At 36.5% G+C, this 25,041-nt stretch overlaps 1 protein-coding gene across 3 annotated transcripts in view; it reads left to right on the forward strand.

Annotated features, from left to right (window-relative positions):
• Positions 1–25,041, forward strand: part of LOC113063325 (disheveled-associated activator of morphogenesis 1-like) — a 79,005-nt gene extending 53,964 nt beyond the window's left edge. For 2 of the 3 annotated variants that reach the window (XM_026233637.1, XM_026233638.1), the window contains exons 4-26: positions 3,671–3,742; positions 3,966–4,060; positions 5,898–6,231; positions 6,335–6,445; positions 6,559–6,662; positions 6,761–6,827; positions 6,994–7,111; positions 7,375–7,513; positions 7,729–7,787; positions 8,321–8,508; positions 8,607–8,918; positions 9,553–9,660; positions 10,622–10,651; positions 11,132–11,229; positions 15,363–15,447; positions 16,013–16,119; positions 17,298–17,386; positions 18,387–18,555; positions 18,633–18,740; positions 20,334–20,394; positions 20,470–20,601; positions 23,443–23,613; positions 23,812–25,041. In XM_026233637.1, coding sequence (XP_026089422.1) covers positions 3,671–3,742; positions 3,966–4,060; positions 5,898–6,231; positions 6,335–6,445; positions 6,559–6,662; positions 6,761–6,827; positions 6,994–7,111; positions 7,375–7,513; positions 7,729–7,787; positions 8,321–8,508; positions 8,607–8,918; positions 9,553–9,660; positions 10,622–10,651; positions 11,132–11,229; positions 15,363–15,447; positions 16,013–16,119; positions 17,298–17,386; positions 18,387–18,555; positions 18,633–18,740; positions 20,334–20,394; positions 20,470–20,601; positions 23,443–23,613; positions 23,812–24,024 — 2,970 coding nt within the window. In that variant the 3' untranslated portion in view covers positions 24,025–25,041. The remainder of the gene's footprint in view (positions 1–3,670; positions 3,743–3,965; positions 4,061–5,897; positions 6,232–6,334; positions 6,446–6,558; positions 6,663–6,760; positions 6,828–6,993; positions 7,112–7,374; positions 7,514–7,728; positions 7,788–8,320; positions 8,509–8,606; positions 8,919–9,552; positions 9,661–10,621; positions 10,652–11,131; positions 11,230–15,362; positions 15,448–16,012; positions 16,120–17,297; positions 17,387–18,386; positions 18,556–18,632; positions 18,741–20,333; positions 20,395–20,469; positions 20,602–23,442; positions 23,614–23,811) is intronic. The other variant, XM_026233639.1, reaches the window with a different exon arrangement.

Here is a 25,041-nt window from a genome sequence, read left to right on the forward strand (position 1 = left end):
CTTAGTGTTATTTTATATTGAGCTCATCTGCCTTTTTTTTATAATGTGAAGAATAATGTGTAATAAATAGACAAAAAGAGAAAATAAATCTCTTTTCAACTTTCTTGTTGGTGTGAACAAATTTCAGTCCAGCATTTTTTATGTGATGTCCCCAAATTTGTGTTAAAGTATGCTGGCTAGTTTCATTTGACTGCTATGCAACAATTGATATTTTTCAGCTCATTTTTGGTGACAGTGCAGTTTAAATGAGCTTTAATCTGCTTGTTGATACTTTCAGTCAGATCTTTGGGCTGATTCATCTTCCTGCTAACTGATTTCTTGAAATTGTGATAATCTGAATTGAACATTGAGCACATTGCACAGGGGCAGTCGTGGCCTAATGGTTAGAGAGTCGGACTTGTAATCTGAAGGTAGTGGGTTTGAGTCTCAGTTCTGGTAGAGATTGTCGGTGGGGGGGAGTGAATAACCAGTGCTCTCTTCCACCCTCAATACCGCGACTGAGGTGAGACCCTTGGGCAAGGCACTGAACCCTCACCTGCTCCCCATGCACCCCAGCAATATGGCTGCCAACCACTCCAGGTGTGTGTTCACTGCTGTGTGTGCACTTGGATGGGTTAAATGCAGAGCACAAATTCCAAGTATGGGTCACCATACTTGGCCACAGGTCACTTCAAGTGTGTCTGGTTCTTATAAAGAGTGTCTCTCCAAACCAACCTCAACCAACAATATCACAGTTGTTATGACATGTCTGTCTGAGAATGAAGTGCTCATGGGATAAGGGCAGAATACTGTTACGTCTATGTAGAGTCCCTGTAAACTACATATGCGTGTGAGAGAGAGAGAAAGAGAGAGAGAGAGAGAGAGAGAGAGAGAACTAAAAAGCATGGCACACGTTGCTAGAAACACCATACAGCGCTCACTGTTCCTGTCAGACTTCAGCGAGTTTATCCTCCTGGTCAATAGTCCACATTCGCTGTGGCGCTGCCGTCTTCGTCTTTCTTCGTCTGTGGTTTTCCTAGTTCGTGATTGGTCAACTTCAGATAAATCAACAAATCGGCTCGTTCAACCGCACCAATGTCACGAATTCAAACCGATAGCTCACAAACTTTTTAGACATGTTTAAACTTGGTCGGGAAGTGATCGTAAGCCACTCTGCTCTGCTCGTAATTCATCGCAAATGATACGAGCAGCAACCATACGAGCATACACGATTTCGACACGATTGAAAAAAAATTGCATGCGAACTCTTACGACAGCAAAAATCGTACCCGTGTATGCCCGCCTTAAGCGAAGGGAACAAAAATAATTACTTTATTCATTATGACTGTATTTGTATGCTGCATATCCTCATCTGTGTCAGCGGCGCCACAAGGATGTTCTGTTTCTACATGTATTTATCCTTCGATTTGAAAGAAAACAGCGCATCCTTGTGGGGTGGCTGACACAGAGCATATGCAGCATGCGGTAATATAGAGAGACAAAGTAAAGTACAACATAAAGTCATTATTTTTTGTTTTCTTTGCTTACAAAAATATTCTTGTCACTTCATAATGTTACAGTTGAACCACTGATGGCAGATGGACTATTCTGACGATGTCTTTCATTCTTTTCTGGACCTTGACAGTGAAACATACTTGGCAGGCTATGGGACAGTCTCAAGCCTCCCAGTTTTCATTCAAAATATCTTAAATTATGTTCTGAAGACAAATGGGCTTGGAACGACATGGGGGTAAGTGATTAATGCCAAAATATTCATTTTGGGGTGGAGTATCCCTTTAAGGCCAAATGGTGAGTGAGGAGTTAAGAAATATGCAGGACAGTGGAAGATCAGGGGTCGATGCCATCATCTCCCAAAAGGTTTGGCAGAGGCAGGTGTGAAACGTCCCACTCAGTAGCTGCAAAGGAGCTCATTGCTATGCCAGATTTTTTTCTTTCCTGTGTGTTCGGTGAACATAAGCTACAATTAAACTCCCTATTTGTGGCCGCGCAGAGAGCCTGTGCTTGCTTTTGAGAAGAAAGTTGTCACACTTCACAAGATCCACTCGTTATTGATTCATTACTCCCTACATAGCTCCTTACTTTCCTGCTTGCCTTCTGTGCTAATGCGGCATTGGCTGAATCTAGGATCTGTGTTGTTTCTCTAGTGTCTGTGAATCTCTGCTGGCCTACTTAAAGAATGTGCTATTTCTGCCAGCACTTTGAGCATGATGTTCTGTTTCAGATGTGCTTTTTCTAAGTCTGTATATTTGGGAAAGTTTGTACATGCTGGGGGAGGTGATTTTCACCTGGGAATATATGCAGTGTAAATCTCAATTTCAAGTAAATAAATGCCTCTCAGATAGCCAGTTCACACTTTTGTCTGCTGAATATTTTTTTTCTCACAACTGGACAGTATCAAAATAATAATTTTTCATTGCTGCAGACTCTGGAACGTCTCATTCCCCCCGAAGCATCCAAATTATGCAGCTCATTCACAATATGTAGTTTCACATTCCTCTATTCCCAGTGTCATGTTCCCGTTGTGTGTGCCCTGATTGGTGTGCAACACACATCTCATGTCCCAGCATCAAGCAGAAGCAACATGGATTAATGACGTGTGCTTGAAATGAAAACGAGCCAAGTTTGTTTTTGTTTTTTTTTATATACTCATGCTGACATCGAAACTAATGTTTCGAAGATAGAATTTAAAGTGCCCATATTATGCTATTTGAAATGTTCGTAATTTGGATTTGTGAGTCCTCAACAACAGGTTTACATGCATGCAAGTTAAAAAAACACTGTAATTTTCTTATAAAATGCATTTAATTTTACTTTATTCCTCAACGACTCTCAAACGATTAATTCAAAGATTCATCTTTCCAAACCCCTCCTTTGCATAATGTCATTCTGCTCTGAATGTTACTCTACAGTCTGTTGTGATTGGTCTACTGCGTACAGCGCATGTTGGAAAAGGAATGCCCATCACCAGTGCTGTAATACGACTTATCAATAATACATCCTATTATAATAATAATAGTGCTCCACTCTGTTCTCAAAAGAAAGAATCAGAAGGGGAAAAAGCTGTTTTACACTTATGTTAGTGAACCAGCTGCACATCTTGGTAGTAAAGACCCGATCATGATCCATCTTTCAAAGAATCCCACATTGAGCTTGCGGAGATTGGAGATGCAGTCAGTGAAATGACAGGATCGCAGCAAAATGTTGTGATTATACAGCTGTGGTATCTTAGTAAAGATGGATTTTAACCACTGATTGCTCACAGCCTTGTCCTTTGGAAATGAAAATAAATTATATTAACAGCGCGGAGCACAGCATCTTCTTGATATTATGTCATCCACACGAACAAGCTTAATTTTTTTTTGTTCTCAGGATGTCCACGCATAACATACATGGCCATTATGCAAATGTACAAATTTGTGACTCGTAAAATTGGTGGAATGGGATTTGAATTTAAAATCAGCAGTTCAGAGTAGGCTCTTTCTTTTGTGAGACAATAACTTTATTTATGATACACTTTCAACTTTACAACAGCTTTGCTGACTGTTTCTATTAACGTACAGCTGCATTACACACTGCTTGAATTTAATTTTCAAAAATCCATAATGGGGGCTCTTTAAAGATAAAGTGTGTTCATTCTGTGCCTTTTAATCCATTTATTTGTTTCTCTCAGGAACAAGAGGAGACTAAAGGTGCTACTAGCTGGCCAGAGTACTACATTGACCAGCTCAATTCGATGGCAGCTGTAAGTATGTCCTTTTTAATGACCTTTCTTTGTCCTTTAATGTCTATGAGCAGGTCTTTTTTTTTTTTACAGTGGTAAAACTGATAATACATTTTACATTTTACATTGCCGACGCCTTAAAACACATGACATATAATATCCATGGTTAGACATGTACATCTAAGCAAGCTAACTTGCTGTGTGTGCTTCAGCTGTAAGCATGGTATCTCATTTTATTTTACAGAGGAAAACTCTGTTGGTCTTGGAGAAGGAAGAGGAGGAGGAACGCAACAAGACTATCGAAAGCCTTAAAACGGCACTGCGGACACAACCTATGAGGTCTGCACTTTGTAACACAAATAGATACACACACTCTGTCTTTATCAAATATAAATCAGTTATCAAAGTCCCCCAAATTTATAATTGATAATTTCTTTAAAATAAAAAAAAATAAAAATGTATGTAATGTCAAGAAATTCATAAGATCTTAAATGGGGTTTTAAGTGTTTATGCTTCTGTTCAAATGTTATTTTTAATAACAATTATTTATTTGATTTATTTTTAATTTATTTTTTGAAAAAATTATTTTTTTTTAAATATTAAGCAGCACAAGTAAGCAGAAATCTTTCTTAAGCAACAAATCAGCATATTAGAATGATTTCTGACACCGAAGACTGACTGCTGAAAATTAAGCTTTGCCGTCACAAGAAAATATAACATTTGAAAATATATTCCAATAGAAAAAGGTATTTTAATTTCCAATAATATTACAAAATAGTACTGTTCTTACTATATTTTTCATCAAAATGCAGCCTTTTTTAGCATAAGAGAACTATTTTGTAAACAGCAATATTGAAAACGGTTATTTTTTTTACACTGCAATAATAATTCAAAACATCTCTTTTTTTTCGTTGGACTTTATATCTCAAATAATCAATATTTGCTCACTAAATCAAAATCAAAACAACAGCAACAAAAATGGCTTAGCTTACTTTATTGCTTGTATTTGAAGATGAGGACATCTGTCTCAAGTCGATAGTTTAACACGTCAATGATTTTTCCATTGGCAAGTACCTCACTCTGTTATTAAACAAACGCTTCCCTTATAGTGTGTGCTTTTGGATCTCATTACACAAATGAGATTAATTTCATCACACACATGCACACATACACATGGGTTTGATTAGTAGTTCCTGCTCTTACCATATGATCCTGGGGTCATAGATCATCAGCAGAGACCTCTGCAGGGCTCGGGTCAAAGCAGTCCAGCCCTCTTTTGGCCTAATAACCTTCAGGATGCATATCAAACCAATCCAAACCAAACCATTCACAGTTCTGGCCAATTGTATTTAAAAGTCTAGGGCTTTATAGGGGCTATAAATCTAGCTACCGATGTGATATATCATTACACATTCATCACCTCCCTGTGGAGTCAGTCATTTTCAGATTTACAAATTGTTTTCAGAACCGTGGCCTAGCGGTTAACACACATGCCTGGGTTGGAGCTCATGTCGCAAATTATTGTGGGTTTGAATACAGCCCATGTCTCGTGGCAGTCCCATTGCACCATCTTCTCCCCATAATTTCCTGTCATCTCTTCACTTTTACCAATAAATAAAATAAAATGTTAATATAAAAATAAATAATTTAATTAAAATTTTTATTTTTATCAAAAAGAATGTTACATATGCTACATTCTACTGTAATTATTTTTATTTGCTATAATGGAAGATTTACCTCTGCTTTGGAGTGAAGGAGAAATATATAAAAAATATATATAGTTATGGAGGCCCAATCCTGCAGAAAAAAAAAAAAAAAAATCGATAAATAAATAAAGGAATTTTTTTTTTGATTGAATTAATTAATTATTATGAAGTGAGGATTAATTTATTCAGTACTAAATTTAATTACAAATTAACTGTATATTCATAAAGTCATTTATTTATTTTTAATTTCTGTGTTCCATAGTAATTTCCTTATATCCTAGGAAATCATATTGTAACTCCAAAGTTATATGGTAATAAAAAAAGAAAAGAAAATTAAATTAAATTAGAAAATGTATAATATGATGGCTTTTACAGTTAAAGCTTTAATTTATTTATTTTCTATCATGGCTTATGAAATTTAATATGAGCGGGGGAGATGTTTAACAAACAGCTGAATTCATTCCTCATAGGTTTGTAACACGGTTCATTGACATGGACGGCCTGACTTGCATCCTGAACTTCCTGAAGAGCATGGATTACGAGACCACCGAGTCTCAGATTCACACTTCCCTCATCGGCTGCATCAAAGCCCTGATGAACAACTCCCAGGGTCGCGCTCACGTGCTCTCTCACTCCGAGAGCATCAACATCATCGCTCAGAGTCTGGCCACCGAGAACGTCAAGACCAAAGTGGCGGTGCTGGAGATCATGGGTGCAGTGTGTTTAGTGCCGGGCGGCCACAAGAAGATTTTGGAGGCCATGTTGCACTATCAAAAGTTCTCTTGTGAGCGCACACGATTTCAGGTGGGCTAGTTTGTTTAAAGCCTTTAATCCAAGTACAGTATGAAAACATCAAGAGAGACTGTATCAGCATAAATGATTATCCCTTAAATTTCTTTTGTAACAGACGTTAGTGAATGATCTGGACAAAAGTACAGGGCGGTACAGGGACGAGGTCAGCCTGAAAACGGCCATTATGTCCTTCATTAATGCTGTTTTAAGCCAAGGAGCTGGTGAAGTAAGCCATTTTGGCTGTTTCCACACTTATTTTAACACATTTTAATTTCTGTGGTTTCTTCTATAAGCATCTACCAAGATAACTCTGCTGTTTGCTCTTGAATGAACCTGTAGGCCAGCCTTGAGTTCCGGGTTCATTTGCGATACGAGTTCCTCATGTTGGGGATTCAGCCCGTCATTGACAAACTTAGGTCACATGAAAACTCTACTTTAGACAGGTAAGGGCCACAATCGCTAACTTTTAATATAATCTTAATAAACAGTAAATTTGAGCATCTTGATTTTGCTGTTTCTCTCTTTTTTTTTGTCTCCTCAGGCATTTGGATTACTTTGAGATGCTGAGAAATGATGATGAGCTCACGTTATCCAGGCGCTTTGAGTCTGTGAGTAGAATTTTATTAATAATGTTTTAATTTTTTTGTAAATATATATTGTTTACAATTAGTGTTATAAAATGTCAATTATTATTTAAATAATCATATGTATTTTTAATCATATACTTTGGCATTTAATATTATTGTATAGAATTGATCTAACACTTTTTTTCAGATGCATATAGACACGAAGAGTGCGACACAGGTTTTTGAGCTTGTACGGAAGAAGCTGGCCCACACAGATGCATATCCGCACTTTATGTCCGTTCTTCAGCATTGCCTGCTAATGCCTCGTGAGTGCTTACCTCATTGTTTGGACTTACTTTATTTCTTCCTTTCTTCTTTTTTTATTTATTATGTTTATTGGGATTTTCCAAGTTAAACACAACATAAAATACAGAATAATCTGAATAGATCATTTGTTTTGGCCCTCATAGTTTATAACTAGATTATGTGTAGTAATCTGTTTATTAATGCAGAAACTAGTTGGGTTAATGCCACAAATGACTTTAAGTGTTCTGCATGCAGAAATGCTTGAATCTGCCCTTTGTTTTAGATAAGAGAAGTGGAAACACTGTGCAGTACTGGCTGCTCCTGGACCGCATTGTTCAACAGATGGTCCTGCAGAATGACAAAGGTCACGACCCTGACGTCACACCATTAGAAAACTTCAATGTAAAGAATGTGGTTCGAATGTGAGTTTCTCTCTCTTTTATTTGTTTTTTTTGCAACTTTGTCATAATCATTTTAGTTTTTTTTTTTTTTAAGACTTTCTTTGGCATCTATATGTTGCTGTGTATTTAGAGTAGTTTTAGTTTTTTTATGCCCTCATTAAGTCTTTGCCAAATAAATTAAGATCTGCACTGGAGTAATGAGTTTTCCTTAAATCACATCACTTATCCTCTTTCAGGCTTGTCAACGAGAATGAGGTGAAACAGTGGAAGGAACAGGCAGAAAAAATGCGTAAAGGTCAGCACATGTTGTCCACATTGATGTTTCTTTTACCACAGACTGTTTTTTGCATTAAGATTCAATTCTCTGTAACTGTTATATATATATATATATATATTTGATTTCATTAAACTTCTTTAGTTGTCATTTTAAGCATTTTATATAATGTTTGTTTATTCATTCATTCAGAAGATCATTTTATTTTGCAGTTTATTTGTATGCAATTTTTTCCTCGTCTTCACCTGTTCATGTAGGAATTATGACTCTGATTAAACAACGATGACAAAGTCGTCAAACTTGAACACTGAGTGACTTGAAAATGTATTAATTTATAACTTGTTAATAATCAATGTACATATATTTGGCAACGTTAGCATTTCCACATAAACTAATAATTTCATCAGCTCAGAAGAGATTCTCTGAGTTGTTATCTCACAATTATGTTAATTCTGACACATAGGTTATTTATTTCAGTTCGATTGAGCAGGTTGGAATGCATTGTCTTTGTACAGATGTGTAACATTTAGCCCTTTAACATCTTTGTCTTGTAGATCACCATGAGCTTCAACAGAAGCTGGAAAAGAAGGAGCGAGAGTGTGATGCAAAAACTCAGGAGAAGGAGGAGATGATGCAGACGCTCAACAAGATGAAAGAGAAGTTAGAAAGAGAAATGGGGGAACATAAACTAGTCAAGCTGAAGGTGTCAGAAATGACTGCCAGACTACATGACCTCAGCACGGTACGCTGAAGATGGCAGAAATATAAACAAAAATAAATGTCTTTTTACCAAGGCAAACATTAACAACCCACCACCGTTCATTCCTTTTGTGTTTCTAGAGACAAATAGCCAGTGTTCCTGGAGGTCCTCCCATCGCCGGTCCTCCAGGTGGGCCTCTCCTACCCCCTCCACCTCCTCCACCTCCACCGGGTGGCATGATGCCTCCTCCACCACCTCCTCCACCGGGCAGCGCCCTGATGCCGCCACCTCCTCCACCGCCCCCTGGTTGCCCCCCGCCACCCCCTGGACGTACTCCTTTCGGTGCAGCTCCGCCTCCACCAGGAGCTCCAATGGGACCTTCCCTGAAGAAGAAAAGCATTCCTCAGCCGTCCAATCCACTCAAGTCCTTCAACTGGGCCAAGCTGTCTGAGGTGAGACTGGCATGGATCACAGGGGCTGACTTGTGCATTCTGACAGTCACAGAGTCTGTGCTGTGTAGTGATAGAAATTGTCCTATATTTTGCCAGGTTGTCAGCAGAATGTCATATGGTTAGAAGACAATATTTAAAATGTTTAATATCATGAAACTATTTTTATATTTAGACTTTTTAAATAGTATTTTGTTTTTTTTATTAATTATTTACATTTTAAATTAAATACATCTATTTTGATCTGTCCTTTTTATTATTTAATTTCATTTTTTTAGATTTACCTTCTTTAAACTATTTCCATCTATACTCGTTTGAATTTAATTGAATAAAATGTTATTTAAATTTTTTGTTTTACGGAACCATATTTATCTATGCACTTAAGCATTGAATAAAATGTTGTTTATTTAGACTTTTAATGATATGAAGGCATTTTAATCATCTTTTTTTTTTGCATTAAATAAAATGCTTATTTATTTTGCAGATTTATTTATATGCATTTTTTTCATCTTATTTTTCAATTTTGCAGTGCATTTTTTACTCAAGTTATTACAATTAATGAAATATAGCATGTGACTTACAACATGTGATTTGCACTGGACAATAATTGAGTTAAACATCCCACTCTATTTCACAGAACAAGCTTGAGGGAACTGTCTGGGCAGACATTGACGACAGCAAAGTTTTCAAAATCCTAGACTTGGTGGACATTGAGAAGACCTTCTCTGCCTATCAGAGGCAACAGGTCACTAAACAATGCTTCTTTCTCTGGTTTTCATCCAAGATGATCTCACTAAGCATTCACTGTCTCTCATGCATGCTATTCATATGGTTACCCATGGTAATCCTGCATCACAGAGCATGGGGTTTGAATTAGCAGATTGTATAATGCATTGATATCACCAGCAGTTTTCTATGAAAAGCAGACATTGGCAAACTGTCCTCATTACGCTTGGCATACCACACACTTAGTCTCATAAAGCGATTACATATATTTCTTATGGCATTACAGTCAAATTAGAGAAGAAAAAAGAAAAATGGAAGCATGCATAATGCATTAAAACCTAATCATTATATTTCTCCAATTTCACCAAATTCTGAAAATTTTATAGATTTAATTATGAAAGCCATTTTCACAAGTACAAATAAATTATAATGTAGCTTATATAATTTAACTCATGCCTACAACTTAATATCTCTGTTTTCTGACTTTATTTATTTTAATTTCAATTTTATTTAATAATTGCGATTCAATATGTCACAGTTGCAACTTAACTGACTTTATTTCTTGCAGTTGCTTTTTCTTTTTCGCATGATAACTGTTTCTAATATCCTGTCGATTGCGGTCATTTGTTGTAGTTTCTCAGAACTGTGCAGATTTCCACATCATGAAAATAATTTTTAATTTGCTAGAGAAAAGACCAATGTTGGCCACTATTGGAGTTGGAGAGGTAGCTGTTGTTTATACATTATCATCTGTGAGCAACTACAGTAGCATGCATCTTTCAGTGCACACACATATTTACACTGCATTTACAGACTTCCCAGAAGGCTCTGCTTTCATGCACCCTCACTCTCCCCATTCACCGCCCCAGTAATGTCATCATGTGCACATGCCTGTTTGAGTTTGTTTTGGCTGAATTCACCAGACTACACTGTCTCTCTAACATGTGCTGCATCTTCCCTGCTTCTTGCCTGCATTCTAGGACTTCTTTACGGTCAATAACTGCAAGCAGGTAAGTGTGGTTGAACAGATCTAATAGTGTTTGCATCATCTCTACCCCACTCACTCTTTCTGTCATTCATTTTGTATCCAGACAGTGTTTAAAAGTGGAAACCTAATGTGACTTTACTGATAATGTTCATATGCATAGTTGGTCAAAAGTTTGAAATCAGTATATCAGAATGATTTCTGAAGTAGCATTGAAGACGAGAGTAATGGCTGCCGAAAATTCTGCTTTGCATCACAGGATTTTTTTTTCTTTTGAAATATTTTAAAATAAAAAACAGTTCTAAATTCTAATGGTATTTCACTGTTTTTACTGCATTTTTTTTATCAAATGAATGCAGACAGTGAGCATGAGAGACTTAATGCATAAACATTCAAAAATCACAATTATTCCGAACTTTTGACTGTTAGTGTTAGTTTGAGATTCAGAATCAGAGTGTATTGATTCTTTTATTTTAATTCTGATTCTTTGTGACTCCGACCACAGAAGGAGGTTGAAGATGATGCGCTGAGCTCCAAGAAAGTCAAAGAGCTCTCTGTCATCGATGGCCGCCGGGCTCAGAACTGCAACATCCTCCTCTCACGGTGAGTGATGTGTCTGCCCCGGGTATGAGTTCACCTCCGGCTGGGGTGTGTGTGGACCTCACTAGATGTAAATGTCATATCCTGTGGGTAAAACCTTCCGGTTCCTACATCCTGCTTTGATACTATATCTTCCACCTTGGCTATTGTACCATTTCCTATCAATGAAAGACATACTGCTCCTTAGATTTTTCATGAGTATATAGTATGAGGTGGCTTCCTTGAATTCTTTGTAAATCAGTGGAGCATGGCCTTTAAAAATCAACAGGAACCCTGCCTCATTAATTAAGAGCCTTAAATCATTAAAAATCATTTTTCAAGCTTGACAACCTGGTTGTCATTGCCAGGAATGATATTTGACTTTCTCACACACAAGGAACCCGCAAGGATTCTGTGATTACAGAAGCTCCACAAATTGCTGTGGTTTGGAATATCCATATCAAAAATGACCCTTTGGGAGCTCATTTATTAAATATTTTGGCTGACATTATAAGACAATTATAATGTTACAAAATATATTTCTATTTCAAATAAATACTTTTATTCACCAAAGAATCTTGAGAATTAACAGATTATGGTTTAATATTTTTATATATATATATATATATATATATATATATATATATATATATATATAAATTAAATGCAGCATTTGGAGTGTATGATATGTCTTTCAAAAACATTTAAAAATCTTACTGCCTCCAAACCTTTGAATGATAGTGTATCATATTTAAATATATTCCTCCTATTGAATTTTTCCCAAAATCTTAGCAGAATGGCCTGCTTATGGGTTCTCCATTTCCTTGGACTCACTGTTTTTGCAGTCATATAATTAATTGTAAAAATAATACATAAAATGCTTCTTCAAACAAATCACTATTAAGATTTAGTATCCATTACATGTATCCAGGCTTCATTCAATGAAAAGACCATATATTGATTTAGAAAAAAAATATTTCAAATTATATTATTTTAATTCACCATGACCTTGATTTCACCTTCAAAGAATGCATTGTCAGTTCAAACCTCAGGAAATATTTGCATTGACTTATAATAGGACGATCAAGCCCCTCTAACTCGAAATATACGACATAATAAAGGAAAATACTACTGCAGTTCCTAGTTGTAGAACTCCTGAGTAGTTGACGTATTCAGGATTTACATTTCTCTGGTTTATAGCTTAATACAGATGTGACTGAAGTGTGAGAATGAGCAGAATTTAAACAGGCTTCCAAGCAGCGCTTAATACTTTAACTATCCAGGGTTCCCAATGAGGTTCTCCTTCTCAGTAGTGAAATTGTTCTTATAAATATCTTTCATTATAGGATCCATTTCTTATTTTAGGTTAAATGTCTGTTTGCAACCTCAGGACTACCCTTTCTGTACAAAATGTATCCCACAAAGCAAACTGTAAGTTAGTCACAGCTGCCAATCCAGACGGTGTCGGATATATAACAGCTCACTGACTGACTGCGGTTTGGCTTGGGACCCAGACACCAAAGGCTTTCGTAAAGCAAGACTCCAAACTACATGAAACAAACCAGACCAATTCCAGTATTGCCAGATTCATTCCAAAATCCTCCCTGCAGATTTTTTATTAATGACTACATCGAGACCCCATCTTACGTACATTAACAGCTGACTTCAGCACCATCTGTAGATCATGAAATGTGGTTCTATTACACTCTTATCCCCCCTTAATGATCTCTCAGGATCTCCACAAGCAGAGATTTGGGTGTAATCCATTGTACAGCCACCGAACGGACCACCCAGGGGTTCACAGGGATTTAAATAGTTTAGCTTCTCAAGTGGAAGCCTGTAGAGTCATCAGTGTTGGTTTAGGAATGGTGAATGTGATGCTGGACGTCAAGGGGGTGGAGGGTGAGATGGTGGTCTGGCTGGAGGGAGATGAGACTGACGTGTAACATGTGCTCGGTGATGGCTTATTAGAGTTTAGCGATCAGATCAACTCATTGATGACAGTTCTCAACTTTTTTAGACCGGAAAGGGCTTTACACTTTAGAAAAATAAAATCTGATCTTTAAAAAAAATATTTTTTGGGTTTTTTAATACATTTTGGGGGTTCATTGTAAGGATGCAGTAAATTGACTAATTGACAATAAAGACATTTATAATGTTACAAAAAAATACATAATGTTCTTTTGAACTTTTCATTCATCAAAGAATCCAGAAAAAAATGTATTGCAGTTCCGAAAATTTTTCAAAATTCAACATTCAACATTGTTTCTTGAGCAGCAGGATCATGTGACACTGTAGACTGGAGTAATGATGCTGAAAATTCAGCTTTTTATCACCATAGGAATAAAATAAAATTGTAACATTTAATAAAATAAAAATACAGTTATTTTAAATTGTAATAATTTTCACATTATAATTTAACAGTAATTTTTAATATACTGTTTTTATTGATCAAATAAACTAGGCTTTGGTGAACAAAAGAGTCATGTCAAAAACATAAAAATTTTTTTTATATATATATATATTTTTTTTTTACCTGAAAAGTAAAACAAATTAACTTTAAAAGTTACATTAAAACTAAACAAATATTTTTTTGTTGTTTAAATAACTAAATATTATTTAAATTAATATACCGTATTTTCCGGACTATAAGTCACACTTTTTTTCATAGCTTGGCTGGTCCTGCGACTTATAGTCAGGTGCGACTTATTTATCAAAATTAATTTGACATGAACCAAGAGAAATGAACCAAGAGAAAACATTACCGTCTACAGCCGCGAGAGGGTGCTATGTGCAGCTCAGTGCTACTGTAGCCTTCACTGAGCAGCACAGATCTCCCCCTAGCGGCTGTAGACGGTAATATAATGTTGGTTCTAAATATATGCGACTTATAGTCCAGTGCGAACTTATATGTTTTTTTCCTCATCATGACGTATTTTTGGACTGATGCTACTTATACTCAGGTGTGACTTATAGTCCGAAAAATACATAAATCTGTTTTCCTGGAGGAGAAAATGCCTGCATATCTGGTTAAATGTAGGACTAAATCTGTGATTTCATTGGGTCTCTTTGATTCATGTCATTTCACATTCCTGGTAAAGTGTCTGTGACCACATGAAATGGAAAGTCTTCCACAGCACCACAAGATTTTCCTCCTGCTTATTATTTACTGATTAAACAATAAAGAGGGAGTCTTGTGGTTACGCTAATGACATCCTAATAATGAAGTTTGCTTGCCTCTGAATGAACTGAGGCTGCCATTATTTCATTCTTTTATGTCCTGAGTTTAACTTCACTCACTCCTGTAAGCATGTGAACTTTGTTAGAAAGAACTTGGTAACAGAATGCTGGGAATTGGAAGCGCTGCTTGGCACAAACACCTCGACTCGAACACGGAAAGAGCTCTGGCCGTGTTTCATGTCGTTGCTGTGGTTTGCAGTCTCTCTGGATCCACGCTGGGGAACGAAGGCTGCTCTCCAACGCTGATCTCAGACCCATCAAACACCTGTTCTTTTTGGCCTAAAGTCCACACACAGCTATCTCTGGATCAGATGTGCATGTATATCATTAAGTTGCAATCATGTCTGCACTTGTAGATTCTTCTCTGGGCAGTTTATCCGTGTCTATCGGAGATCTGCCAACACCTTCAATTTTAGAAGGAATATATTTATCTTCCCTAGATTTTCAGCTTGTTTTACAACATACTTATCATGTATAGCTCAAACTAATTGGTGGAAAGAGCAGGAACTCACATACGACAAACTGTCCACAAATGACATGTTACTGTTGAGATTTAACCAGTGATGTTCACAGATTATGAGTTATAAGTTAACTTCTATGAATCATGTGATAATATCACTTCTTCACTCCAGTAATGATATAAGATATTCTTGGTAACTGGAATAAACACTTGGGTTCAACACTGGGCCTCAAGATTAATAGCTCTTCTAAAAAAACATACACTAATTTATTTATACTATATGGCAAAGAAAATTTTATGCAAGCGGAGGAAATTCCCAGCAGTTCCCTTTTCTCAGTTCACTGAGTTTTCTGCTGATGTGGATCTATCGCTCTGATTTAATTTGGGAATTCATTTCAAATGAATTTTATTTGTCCCAGTCTGCTTGATCTGTATATCTTGTGCTTGTGTGTTTCAGAATGAAACTTTCCAATGAGGAAATAAAGAGAGCCATTCTGACTATGGATGAACAGGAAGATCTGCCCAAGGACATGCTGGAGCAGGTGAGTGTGAACTGACAGAAGGAAGAGCATTCTGGGTTTAAAATGGCTATCATGGTTAACAAACATGTATGGAAATCTGTTTCCGCCTCAGAGTAAAAAATATACGAGAGATATACGGTCTGTCCAGTCATATTTATGCAATAAAGTCCCAGCTGTGCAATTGCAATAATGGGGTAAAAAAAAAAAGTCACAATTGTGAGATATAAAGTTGCAGTTTTGAGAAATAAAGTCGCAATTATGAAAAAAAGATAAAAAAAAAAAAAAGTTGTGAGCTATAAAGTAACAACTATGGAAAAAAGTTGCATTTGTGAGTTGCATAGTCATGATTACTGGAAATAATAATGGAAGTTCACACTTATGAGACACTTATCAATTATGAAATATAAAAATGCAATTACTAGAAATAAACAATTATGAGATATAAAGTTGCAATTATAAAAATAAAAAAAAGTCAAATTGTGAGTTATAAAGCTTCAATTTTGACATAAATGTAACTGTAAGAAACTTAGGTTACAATTGAATAATTAACTGAATGTAATTAATGGTGTTTTCTTCACTGCTTCAGATGATGAAGTTTGTCCCAGAGAAGTGTGATGTGGACCTCCTGGAGGAACACAAACACGAGTTGGACCGCATGGCGAAGGCAGACCGTTTCCTCTATGAAATGAGCAGGTGGGACGGTTAATCATCATGGCAACAGTTTAAGGGGGCTGTTCACATAGGACACATTTTATTTTTTAATCGCTGGTCTTTGTAAACATACACAAGTCTGACCATTGTGATGCATCTCCAGTAAAAAGAAGTAAAAAAGAAAAACGAGTGTGAATGGACCCTAATTTGATTAACTGTTTTCCTTTTTCTCTCTTAAGTTCATCTTTGTCCATTTAATGTTGAATACAAGCTCCCCACTCATTTTTATTAAGGAGCTCCAGAAACTTGACCTGATACCTACATTTTGCTGCACACTACCCATAAGCCCCATTGCTGATTGGCATGGATCTTTATTTCATTTTGGCACCAAGATGAGCGTGGTGCTGTTCACCTCCACAGTCCCACACAGTGGATTTCACGATGTTGGCCTAGTCTGTTGTATGTAAGGAATATCTCATCCGTGAAGGCCACCCACCACTGTACAGTGACTTATTCAGATCTGTTTTGTTTTTCAACACGCACACACACACATACACACACACACACGGTGTCAGGAGTAAATGCGATTTCCTGCAGGAAGGAAGGAAAAGGGTTATGAATCCTGGGTGACACATTGATCTGGTCAAGCTGAGGATCCCATTCAGCATCAGTATTTTTGGTAACTAAATCTAATCACAGAAAAGCAGCAGCCTTATGTTTTCTAGCAGAAGGGCTTAGCCAAACAAAGCACAGGTGCCTTGGCTTGCTTGCTTTTTCTTCCTCTGTTTATGAGACCCCAGTGAGTTTTTTTTCTTTACTCCGCTGTGGCTGTGTTTGGAGTATAGAGGATGGAAGACGAATCTTTCCAAGAATTGACTGGGTTGTCTGATTTTAATCTCTAAGGCTGTGTTTGGCCTCTCGACAAGTGCAGTAACCAAGGTGATATTCCCTGACACGAGAGTGCTGAATGCAACACAGCAGCGTCAGGGTCAGATCGCTGGTTCAGGCTGTTTGTTCTTTATTCAGTGGAACCATTAACGCTGTGTATACAGATCATATGCATGTCATTGTGTCATATGCAAGACAATAAATCTCTACAGCTCATTTAGAGTCTATTATGGCTGATGTAGTGTGCAGTCCTTTTAATGGGCTTTGCTTTTATATTTAATGTACTTTCCCTTTTTCCCTTTTCCAATCACCTATCTTTATCCTTCCCACAGAATAAACCATTACCAGCAGAGGTTACAGTCTTTGTACTTCAAGAAGAAGTTTGCCGAGAGGATTTCAGAAATTAAACCTAAAGTTGAAGGTTTGTGGATGTGCACTTTAAATACATTTCTATTGTAAAAATGTAAAAATAAAAAGTTGATTACCCTTTTTAAAAATGTATTTACCTATTTTAAACTAACAGTCCCTTTTTTATTGTCTTAAGAATTTATTCAGTTGCAGAATATTCAGATTAATATTCAGATTCATTAAAATGTAAAGTATAATTTATATAATAAAAATAAATTACAATTTATATATATATATATATATATATATATATATATATATATATATATATATATATATATATATATACAGTGAACTAATATTGTGAAATATTATTTCAATTTAAGGTAAGGTTTTTTTTTTTTTTAACAATTGTATTTTATTATTGTGATGCCAATCTGAATTTTCTGCTGTCACATGATCTGCTGATTGCTGCTCAATAAACATTTTTTTTTAATTATTATTATTCATTTTGCAAAAAGATGTGCTACTTAATATTTATGCCGAAACCATGATATACTACTATTCATTTGGGTGTGTGTGTTTAATAAAAATCAATGCCTTTGTTCAGCAAATATGCATGAAATTGATTAAAAGTGACAGGAAAAACATTTATAATGTTGCAAAAGATTCTATTTCAAATAATTAATATTTCCACAAAATATTAAGCAGCATATTTTTAACATAATAAGAACCATTGTCAATAACTGAGCACTAATAATAATTGAACCCCAAATATTAGACCATCATATTAGAATGAAGGATCATGTGACACTGAAGACTGGAGTAATGATGCTGAAAATTCAGCTTTGCATCACAGGAATAAATTACATTTAAAAGTATATTCAAATAGAAAATAGTTATTTCAAATTGTAATAATATTTCACAATATTACATTATCATGTCACAATAGACAGACTATTCTACAGATATTCTATTGCCTAAATTTGTCAGTGATAGTGATTACAATATAGTTCATGACCATGGAACATTTTAGGCTTGTTTTGCATTGCATGACTATTTTCACTTTGCAGCGCTAACCAAGGCCTCAAAAGAAGTGCTGCACAGCAGGAATCTCAAGCAGTTGCTGGAGGTGGTGCTGGCGTTCGGCAACTACATGAACAAAGGACAGAGAGGAAATGCTTACGGCTTCAAAATCTCCTCACTCAACAAGATCGCAGACACCAAGTCCAGCATCGACAAGTGAGAAGATATATCCTAATGTTTATGAAAGAATAAACAACACAGTCAATTATAGCTTCATCTCTGTCCCATTGCAGGAATATCACTCTCCTTCACTACCTGATCACCATTCTGGAGAAGAAGTACTCTAAAGTCATGCTCTTCTCAGAGGAGCTGCAGAACGTGCCGGAAGCTGCAAAAGTAAAGTAGGTATAGCTGCGGAGTGGCTGGTGTGCTCTTCTTTCATCAGCTTTATGATTTACAGGCCTTTAGGGTCTACTTGCGCTAAATGGATTTTGGAAATAGTTTTTGCGGTGTCACTCCCGCCCACCTCTGGGCTTAAATCCATGCTGTGGGTCATACAAGCTTTTGGTTACTCACATATGCATAGCAAAACCCTAAATTATAGTGGGAGGAAATGGGGCCCTCGGCTCTCCGTGCTGAATTATATAAGTGAAAGGGAGATACATGCATTCCAGCACAGCAGACGCGATGACCTTTTGAGTTCTGCGAGCTGCTGTGAAGTACATGCCAACAAATTTGGGACAAATTGTGAGTGATATGCTTGTAACACTCTTGCCCTTTGGAAAATAGTTTCTAATTTTGAGTGCCTTAAAGGGACTATCCAAATGTACAGTAGAGCGGCCACTAAACTACTTTTTTAGTCGAGCCAGCGAGACTAATGTAATCATGCTCGGTTCCCTATTGAAGTCACAAGACAGATTTTGCCCATGATCTCATTTGAGGGGGTAAAAAGAATGAAATAAGGGATTCTGTTTGTTTCTGATCTCAGTCTATCAATCAGTGTCATTTATTCAGCAAATAAAAATTTGTGTTGCACAAGGTACAATGAGTTTTGAGTGGCTTATCAGCAAATGCAGACAGGTTTTATCCATAACAACGTCTCTGTGTACTTTGACAGTTCAGTTCGTTACAAAGGCCTATTTGTGTGGAGGGAGGAATAAAGGCTGTCAGTTCTGCAGTTAAGAATAGCTGAGCTCTAAACAGAGCCGTTCACACACATTATATGCAGTATCTGACTAATGGAGTCACTTGAGTGCTATCACAGGGGTTAAAGTTCAGATGAAGGCCTGTTGTGCATATCTGTGCTTCTTATCAGTGCGACTTGTTTGGATAAAAGGCTAAAAACGGTCAGCCTGTATGGATATGGAGATTTTTGTTACATGACAATATATTTAAAAAGGGTCTTTTATGTACAACTGACTGTGATTGAGAGAGGTATATGAAAATATTTGAATATTTAACATTTTAATTTTGGGGTAATTAAGCCAAATATAAATAAAATTTATATAAAAATATAATCATTAAAATATATAATAATTGTTGGTAAATTTTTATTTGTTTTAATTATCTAAATTCTATTTTCACGTATTATTAAATGAAGCATTTACAAAATAGTAGCTGTGGGGTTAAGTGTATCAGATGCTGCAAATATTAACTAATAAATGTACGTTTAGCCTCCAATTGCAGGCTTTTTCTCATTTTCAAGTATTACATATGAATACTGTTCAATAGTTAAATATAAAAAAAAGTTTTGGTATGAGATGATGCATTTACTATTTTCCCCCCACTTAATATTTTTTTGTTTTTCTTTTTTTATGTAACTAATTTACATATTTCCAACACATTTAACTTGCTTCTTTTATCACAATGTCTGTGTTTTTATCATTTCTCTTAACTTAATTTAAAAGGGGCACACTTTACCCCCCTCTCCTCTAGAAAATGTATTCTTGATTACACATAAAATGACAGGGATCTCTATGATTGTGTCTTTCCAGCATGACTGAACTGGAGAAGGAGATCAATCATCTCCGTAGTGGCTTGAAGAGCGTAGAGAGTGTAAGTGCTGCATGATTTCTCTTTGTTCTTAAGCTTAAAAGCAAATCGTCTACACAGTTTCTCTCTCTCGTGCAGGAGTTAGAATTCCAGAAGCAGCGTCCTCAGGAATATGGGGATAAGTTTGTGTCAGTAGTCAGCCAGTTCATCACAGTGGCCAGTTTCAGCTTCTCTGATGTCGAGGACTCCCTCAGTGAGGCCAGAGAACTGGTGAGTGTGTGTCGGACTGCATTTGTTTGTTTGAGTGTGTATCTTTAAGATGCACATCCTGGTGTTCAGCCTTTCCTTCAGGCTGCGGTCACCCTGGACATCCTCCAGCGTGCAGGAGCTGACCTTCCATCTCTCACTGTGAACGCTTCCTATGTAGTGACCCTGGCACTTTCACTGGCCTCTGGGGGCCTCACAGGACACGGAGAGGGACAGGACATACAACTCTTATTGCTTTTGAGAGGTCCATGTGTGCAGAGGGAGGCAGACAGTTTTTAATTCACACGCTAATTTCCAGTTCTGTGAGGGGAAATGGATATTTAAAAAAATAAGGTTTTCTTTTTACTTGGTTTTTGAAAGGTAAAATTCAGCAAATTCATGATAGTGGGCTTTTATGACAGGATTGTGATTGTTTCGGATGTTAAAATCTCTCATAAATGGGGCAGCCCACATTCAAGTTCTTAGAAACATCCTCTTTGTATTCAGGTTGGTTTCATATTTAATGTTACAGTATTTAATGCACAAAGATAATGATCAAGTATTTTTTTATAAATATAATTAATTATTAATAAATATTGTTTTTGAGGGAGTCTCATCACATGACGTTACAACCTTAACTAAACTTGTGTTGTCATAAAATGGCATTGTCAAATGTTATGTTAGTATTAGATATATGCTATTACAATATTTATTAATATATTAGCTTTTAATTGTTTGTTTTAATTTTTTTGTAATTTTGAAAAATGGGTTTGTTTTAATTTTTACATTAGTTTTCATTTTAGTGGTAATAAAAGTTACATTTGATACTTTTAGTTGAAAATGTTATATATATAAACACACACACACACACACACACACAATTACTGGAAATTATTAGTTAACGATAACACCACTGCAAATTATTTGAAATTATTTGAAATTTATTAAGATTCTTACTGACTTTGATGCACACAAGGGTTCTCTCTATGATATCATCTGGTTTTTGTTGGGTTTTTTTTTTCAGTTTTTTTTTATTATATATAATAAGCAGTGAAACAGTTTTGATTAAAAAAAATCTAATTCATAATTATAACAGGTTAGGCTGTACTAGTGAATTATATTTTAATGAGTCTTTTTTCTTTATTATGCTATCATGACAGATTAAATTTGTAGATTTTATGTATAAATGGTGTTTTAATGAATATTTGAATGACTTATAGGGTTAGTTCACCCGAAAATTAGGCCATAAATTACTCACCCTCAAATATTCTTAATTGGTGTATATGACATTCTTCTTCTTGCCTTTGATTTTTCAAGCTGTTTCATGGCACCCAACATGTGTTGCAAGCATCAGTCCAAAAGAAGTGAAATAAAGTCCATCCATAAAAAAGTGTCTCCCATGGCTCCAGGGGTGAACAAAGGCCTTCTGTAGTGAATTGTTTTGTTTTTGGAAGATAATAACATTATCTGTTATGATAATGACATATGATATTGACTCAGAAGTGACGCACACGGAAGTGCAAGGGAGAGATCAAAATAGTACAAAATGAGGATTTCTAAAGAAGAATGTTGGAGGATATAAGCCAAGAGGAGACTGGTGTTCCTTTGCTAAAGTAAGGAAACTTTTTTTATGGATGGGCGCTTTTAATTGAACTTCTTTTGGACTGAAGCACTGCACCACCCGCTAAGTGCCATAAAACACCTTGAAAGATCAATGACAATTTTCAATGTAACTCAGACTGATTCGTCTAAAAGAAGAAAGTCTTATACAGTACACCTAGGATGACTTGAGGGTGAGTAATTTATTGGCTAATTTTCATTTTTGGTTGAACTAACCCTTTAGCTGAGAGGACATACACGTAAATGCACAATAGCATGCCACATGCATTCTATAGCAGAAAGGATGTATCTCAAACCTAACCTAGGCTTCCTGTCTGAAGTCTGAGACAGATAAGAAGAGATATAAAAGCAGGGCAAAGGAGAAATAGAAATATGCTCCTTGGCTCAGGCACATACAGGCGTAGTTCCATATGGCAGTGATAAAGGCACATCAAAGCATTGTGGGAAGACTAGGTCTCCTCCCCTGTGGTGAGACGGCACGAGGCAGCAGCAGTATCATGGCAAGGCTCCAGTCCCCTGTGTTTAGGCTGTAGTCAGTCACTGCAGAAATCTGGGTTAACAAGACCACTTTATGCTTGGCTACGAGTTACTGGATAACTAGCAGTGCGTCACACTTCATTTACCAGAAGTTCATTAGACACCCAGAGTTTGTTATGCTACTGTCTGCCAGTTTCACTGCAATTTCTTTTTCCTCACAGTCTGCAATTTCTTTGCACTGTAAAAAATATATTTATTTATTTATTTATTTTTATAATTATGATTTTTCTTTTCATTGTCACTACATCTCACATTCAGTCTACATGTTTTTTATGTAATACGAAATTAAGAAAATGGTTTCCTGTGATAAATCGAATATTGTTGAAGCAAATTACGCTGTAAATATTATCATGAAACAGTAATGTTACTTGGCTAAGTTGTTCAGAGACATGTCAATTGATAAATAATTGTATTTATCATATTACTTATCTTACGTTTTTTTTTTTGGTACTATTAAAAAATTGTCTCTAAGCTGCATTATGTAGAAACAACCACAATTTCATTTTCAATCGCTAATGTAGCAACAACAGATGATTATTTAATAAAGTAATATGCAGAATGTTGCTAAAAAAATAGTTGAGCCACGTTTGTGCCTTTAAAATATTGAGATTGAGTTTTTTTATCAGGAGGTATTCTGGTTCACGTCATTACTCTGAAAAGTAAAGAGCAGGAAATGGCTTTCATGTGACCACTGCTTGTGTTCTCCAGTTCTTAAAGGTGGTCAAGCACTTCGGCGAAGACGCTGATAAGATGCAGCCTGATGAGTTCTTTGGGATATTCGACCAGTTCTTGCAGTCCTTTGCAGAGGCTCGTCAAGAGAACGAGAACATGCGCCGACGCAAAGAGGAGGAGGAGCGCAGGGCACGAATGGAGGTTCAGGTCTGTGAACTTTGTGTGAAAATTATCATAATATAACTGTTCTTACTGCATTTGATTCATGTAAACACAGCCTTGATCAGCATAAGATACTTCTCTTATTCATAAGAGAACAACTTCAACCTTCAGGTCCATAACTCATCTCTTCATTCTTCACCTGTTCACTGCCGAATCTGACTTCATCTTTTTGACATCTTTCAGCTCAAGGAACAGAGAGATAAAGAGAGGAAGGCTCGAAAAGCCAAAGAGAACGGAGAGGACGACGGGGGCGAGTTTGATGACCTGGTGTCCGCTTTGCGTTCTGGAGAGGTTTTCGATAAAGATCTGTCGAAGATGAAGCGCAATCGCAGACGCATCAACAGCCAGACGTCAGACAGCGGCAGGGAGCGTCCAGTTACCAAGCTTAACTTCTGAACGGCGCTCAGGCTGACCAACCCCTTCCCTGCGGTGGTGAATGTCTGGAGGACACTCATTAGCTCCTCTCCTCTCCTCAGATGAAGCACACGGTCCCTGGTAGCGGAGGAAAGCATGTTTACTCAAAGACGGTCAGTTTAATCATGTGCCCTGAGACTGTAATGGGGAACCTGTCTGAATTCAGAAAATTAAGTTAATGATTTATTTCATCAAGACTGCTGGAGCTCCTGAATATTAACAGACTTTGAGATAACTGAGTTTACTGAATGGATACGAGTCAGGAACTCGCACTCATTTGACCATAGAAAGTGCAAATCTTGTCAACACCAATTTTTCTTACTGTAACCAAACAAATCGCCAAAAGTGACAATGAGTCTTTGCACGCGGCACTCATCTGAACTACCCCAATTCTGGCTCATCTGACTGATTCAAGGTGGGAATGGACGATGTTTAAAGGTTTAATGACAAACGTTTGTACATAGGTCACTGAAGAGCTGTAAAGTTGACTGTACACCTTTTAGAAAGTGTTTTTTTTTTTTTTATGTTAGTGTTTTTGAGGAATATTACTTACATCAATAACCAGGGCTGTGGGTTGCTTATTCAGACTGCATTGTGATATCCAGTACAGGATGACTGGGAATGATGTTTTTAAACTAAAGATGTGTTTTTAGGCGCCATTGGTGCCCATGTTGTCTTAAACACTGTGGACGGTCATTGTACAGACTATGCAGTTTCTGATGTCAAGTGTTGGTCTCTCTGTTTGAGGACTTTTATGTGAAATGTAGTAACTGGATCAAGGCAATACTCTTTCTTCCGTTCTTCCTTCCTGGAGTTTCTCCTGTTTTTTGTTTGTTTCTTTCTTTCTTTTAATCAGCAGCCTAGTTGTATGGTGTAACAGAGTTTCCTTTTTCAGTGTAAGATACCTCCATTGGACTTTTTATAATTTAAGGAATATATTGTACAACCTTCCATTGTAAGATGAATCGTAAGAGAATAAATGGAAGAATCTGAGTAGTA

Source organism: Carassius auratus, chromosome 45 (assembly GCF_003368295.1).
Source record: "Carassius auratus strain Wakin chromosome 45, ASM336829v1, whole genome shotgun sequence".
NCBI lineage: Eukaryota > Metazoa > Chordata > Actinopteri > Cypriniformes > Cyprinidae > Carassius > Carassius auratus.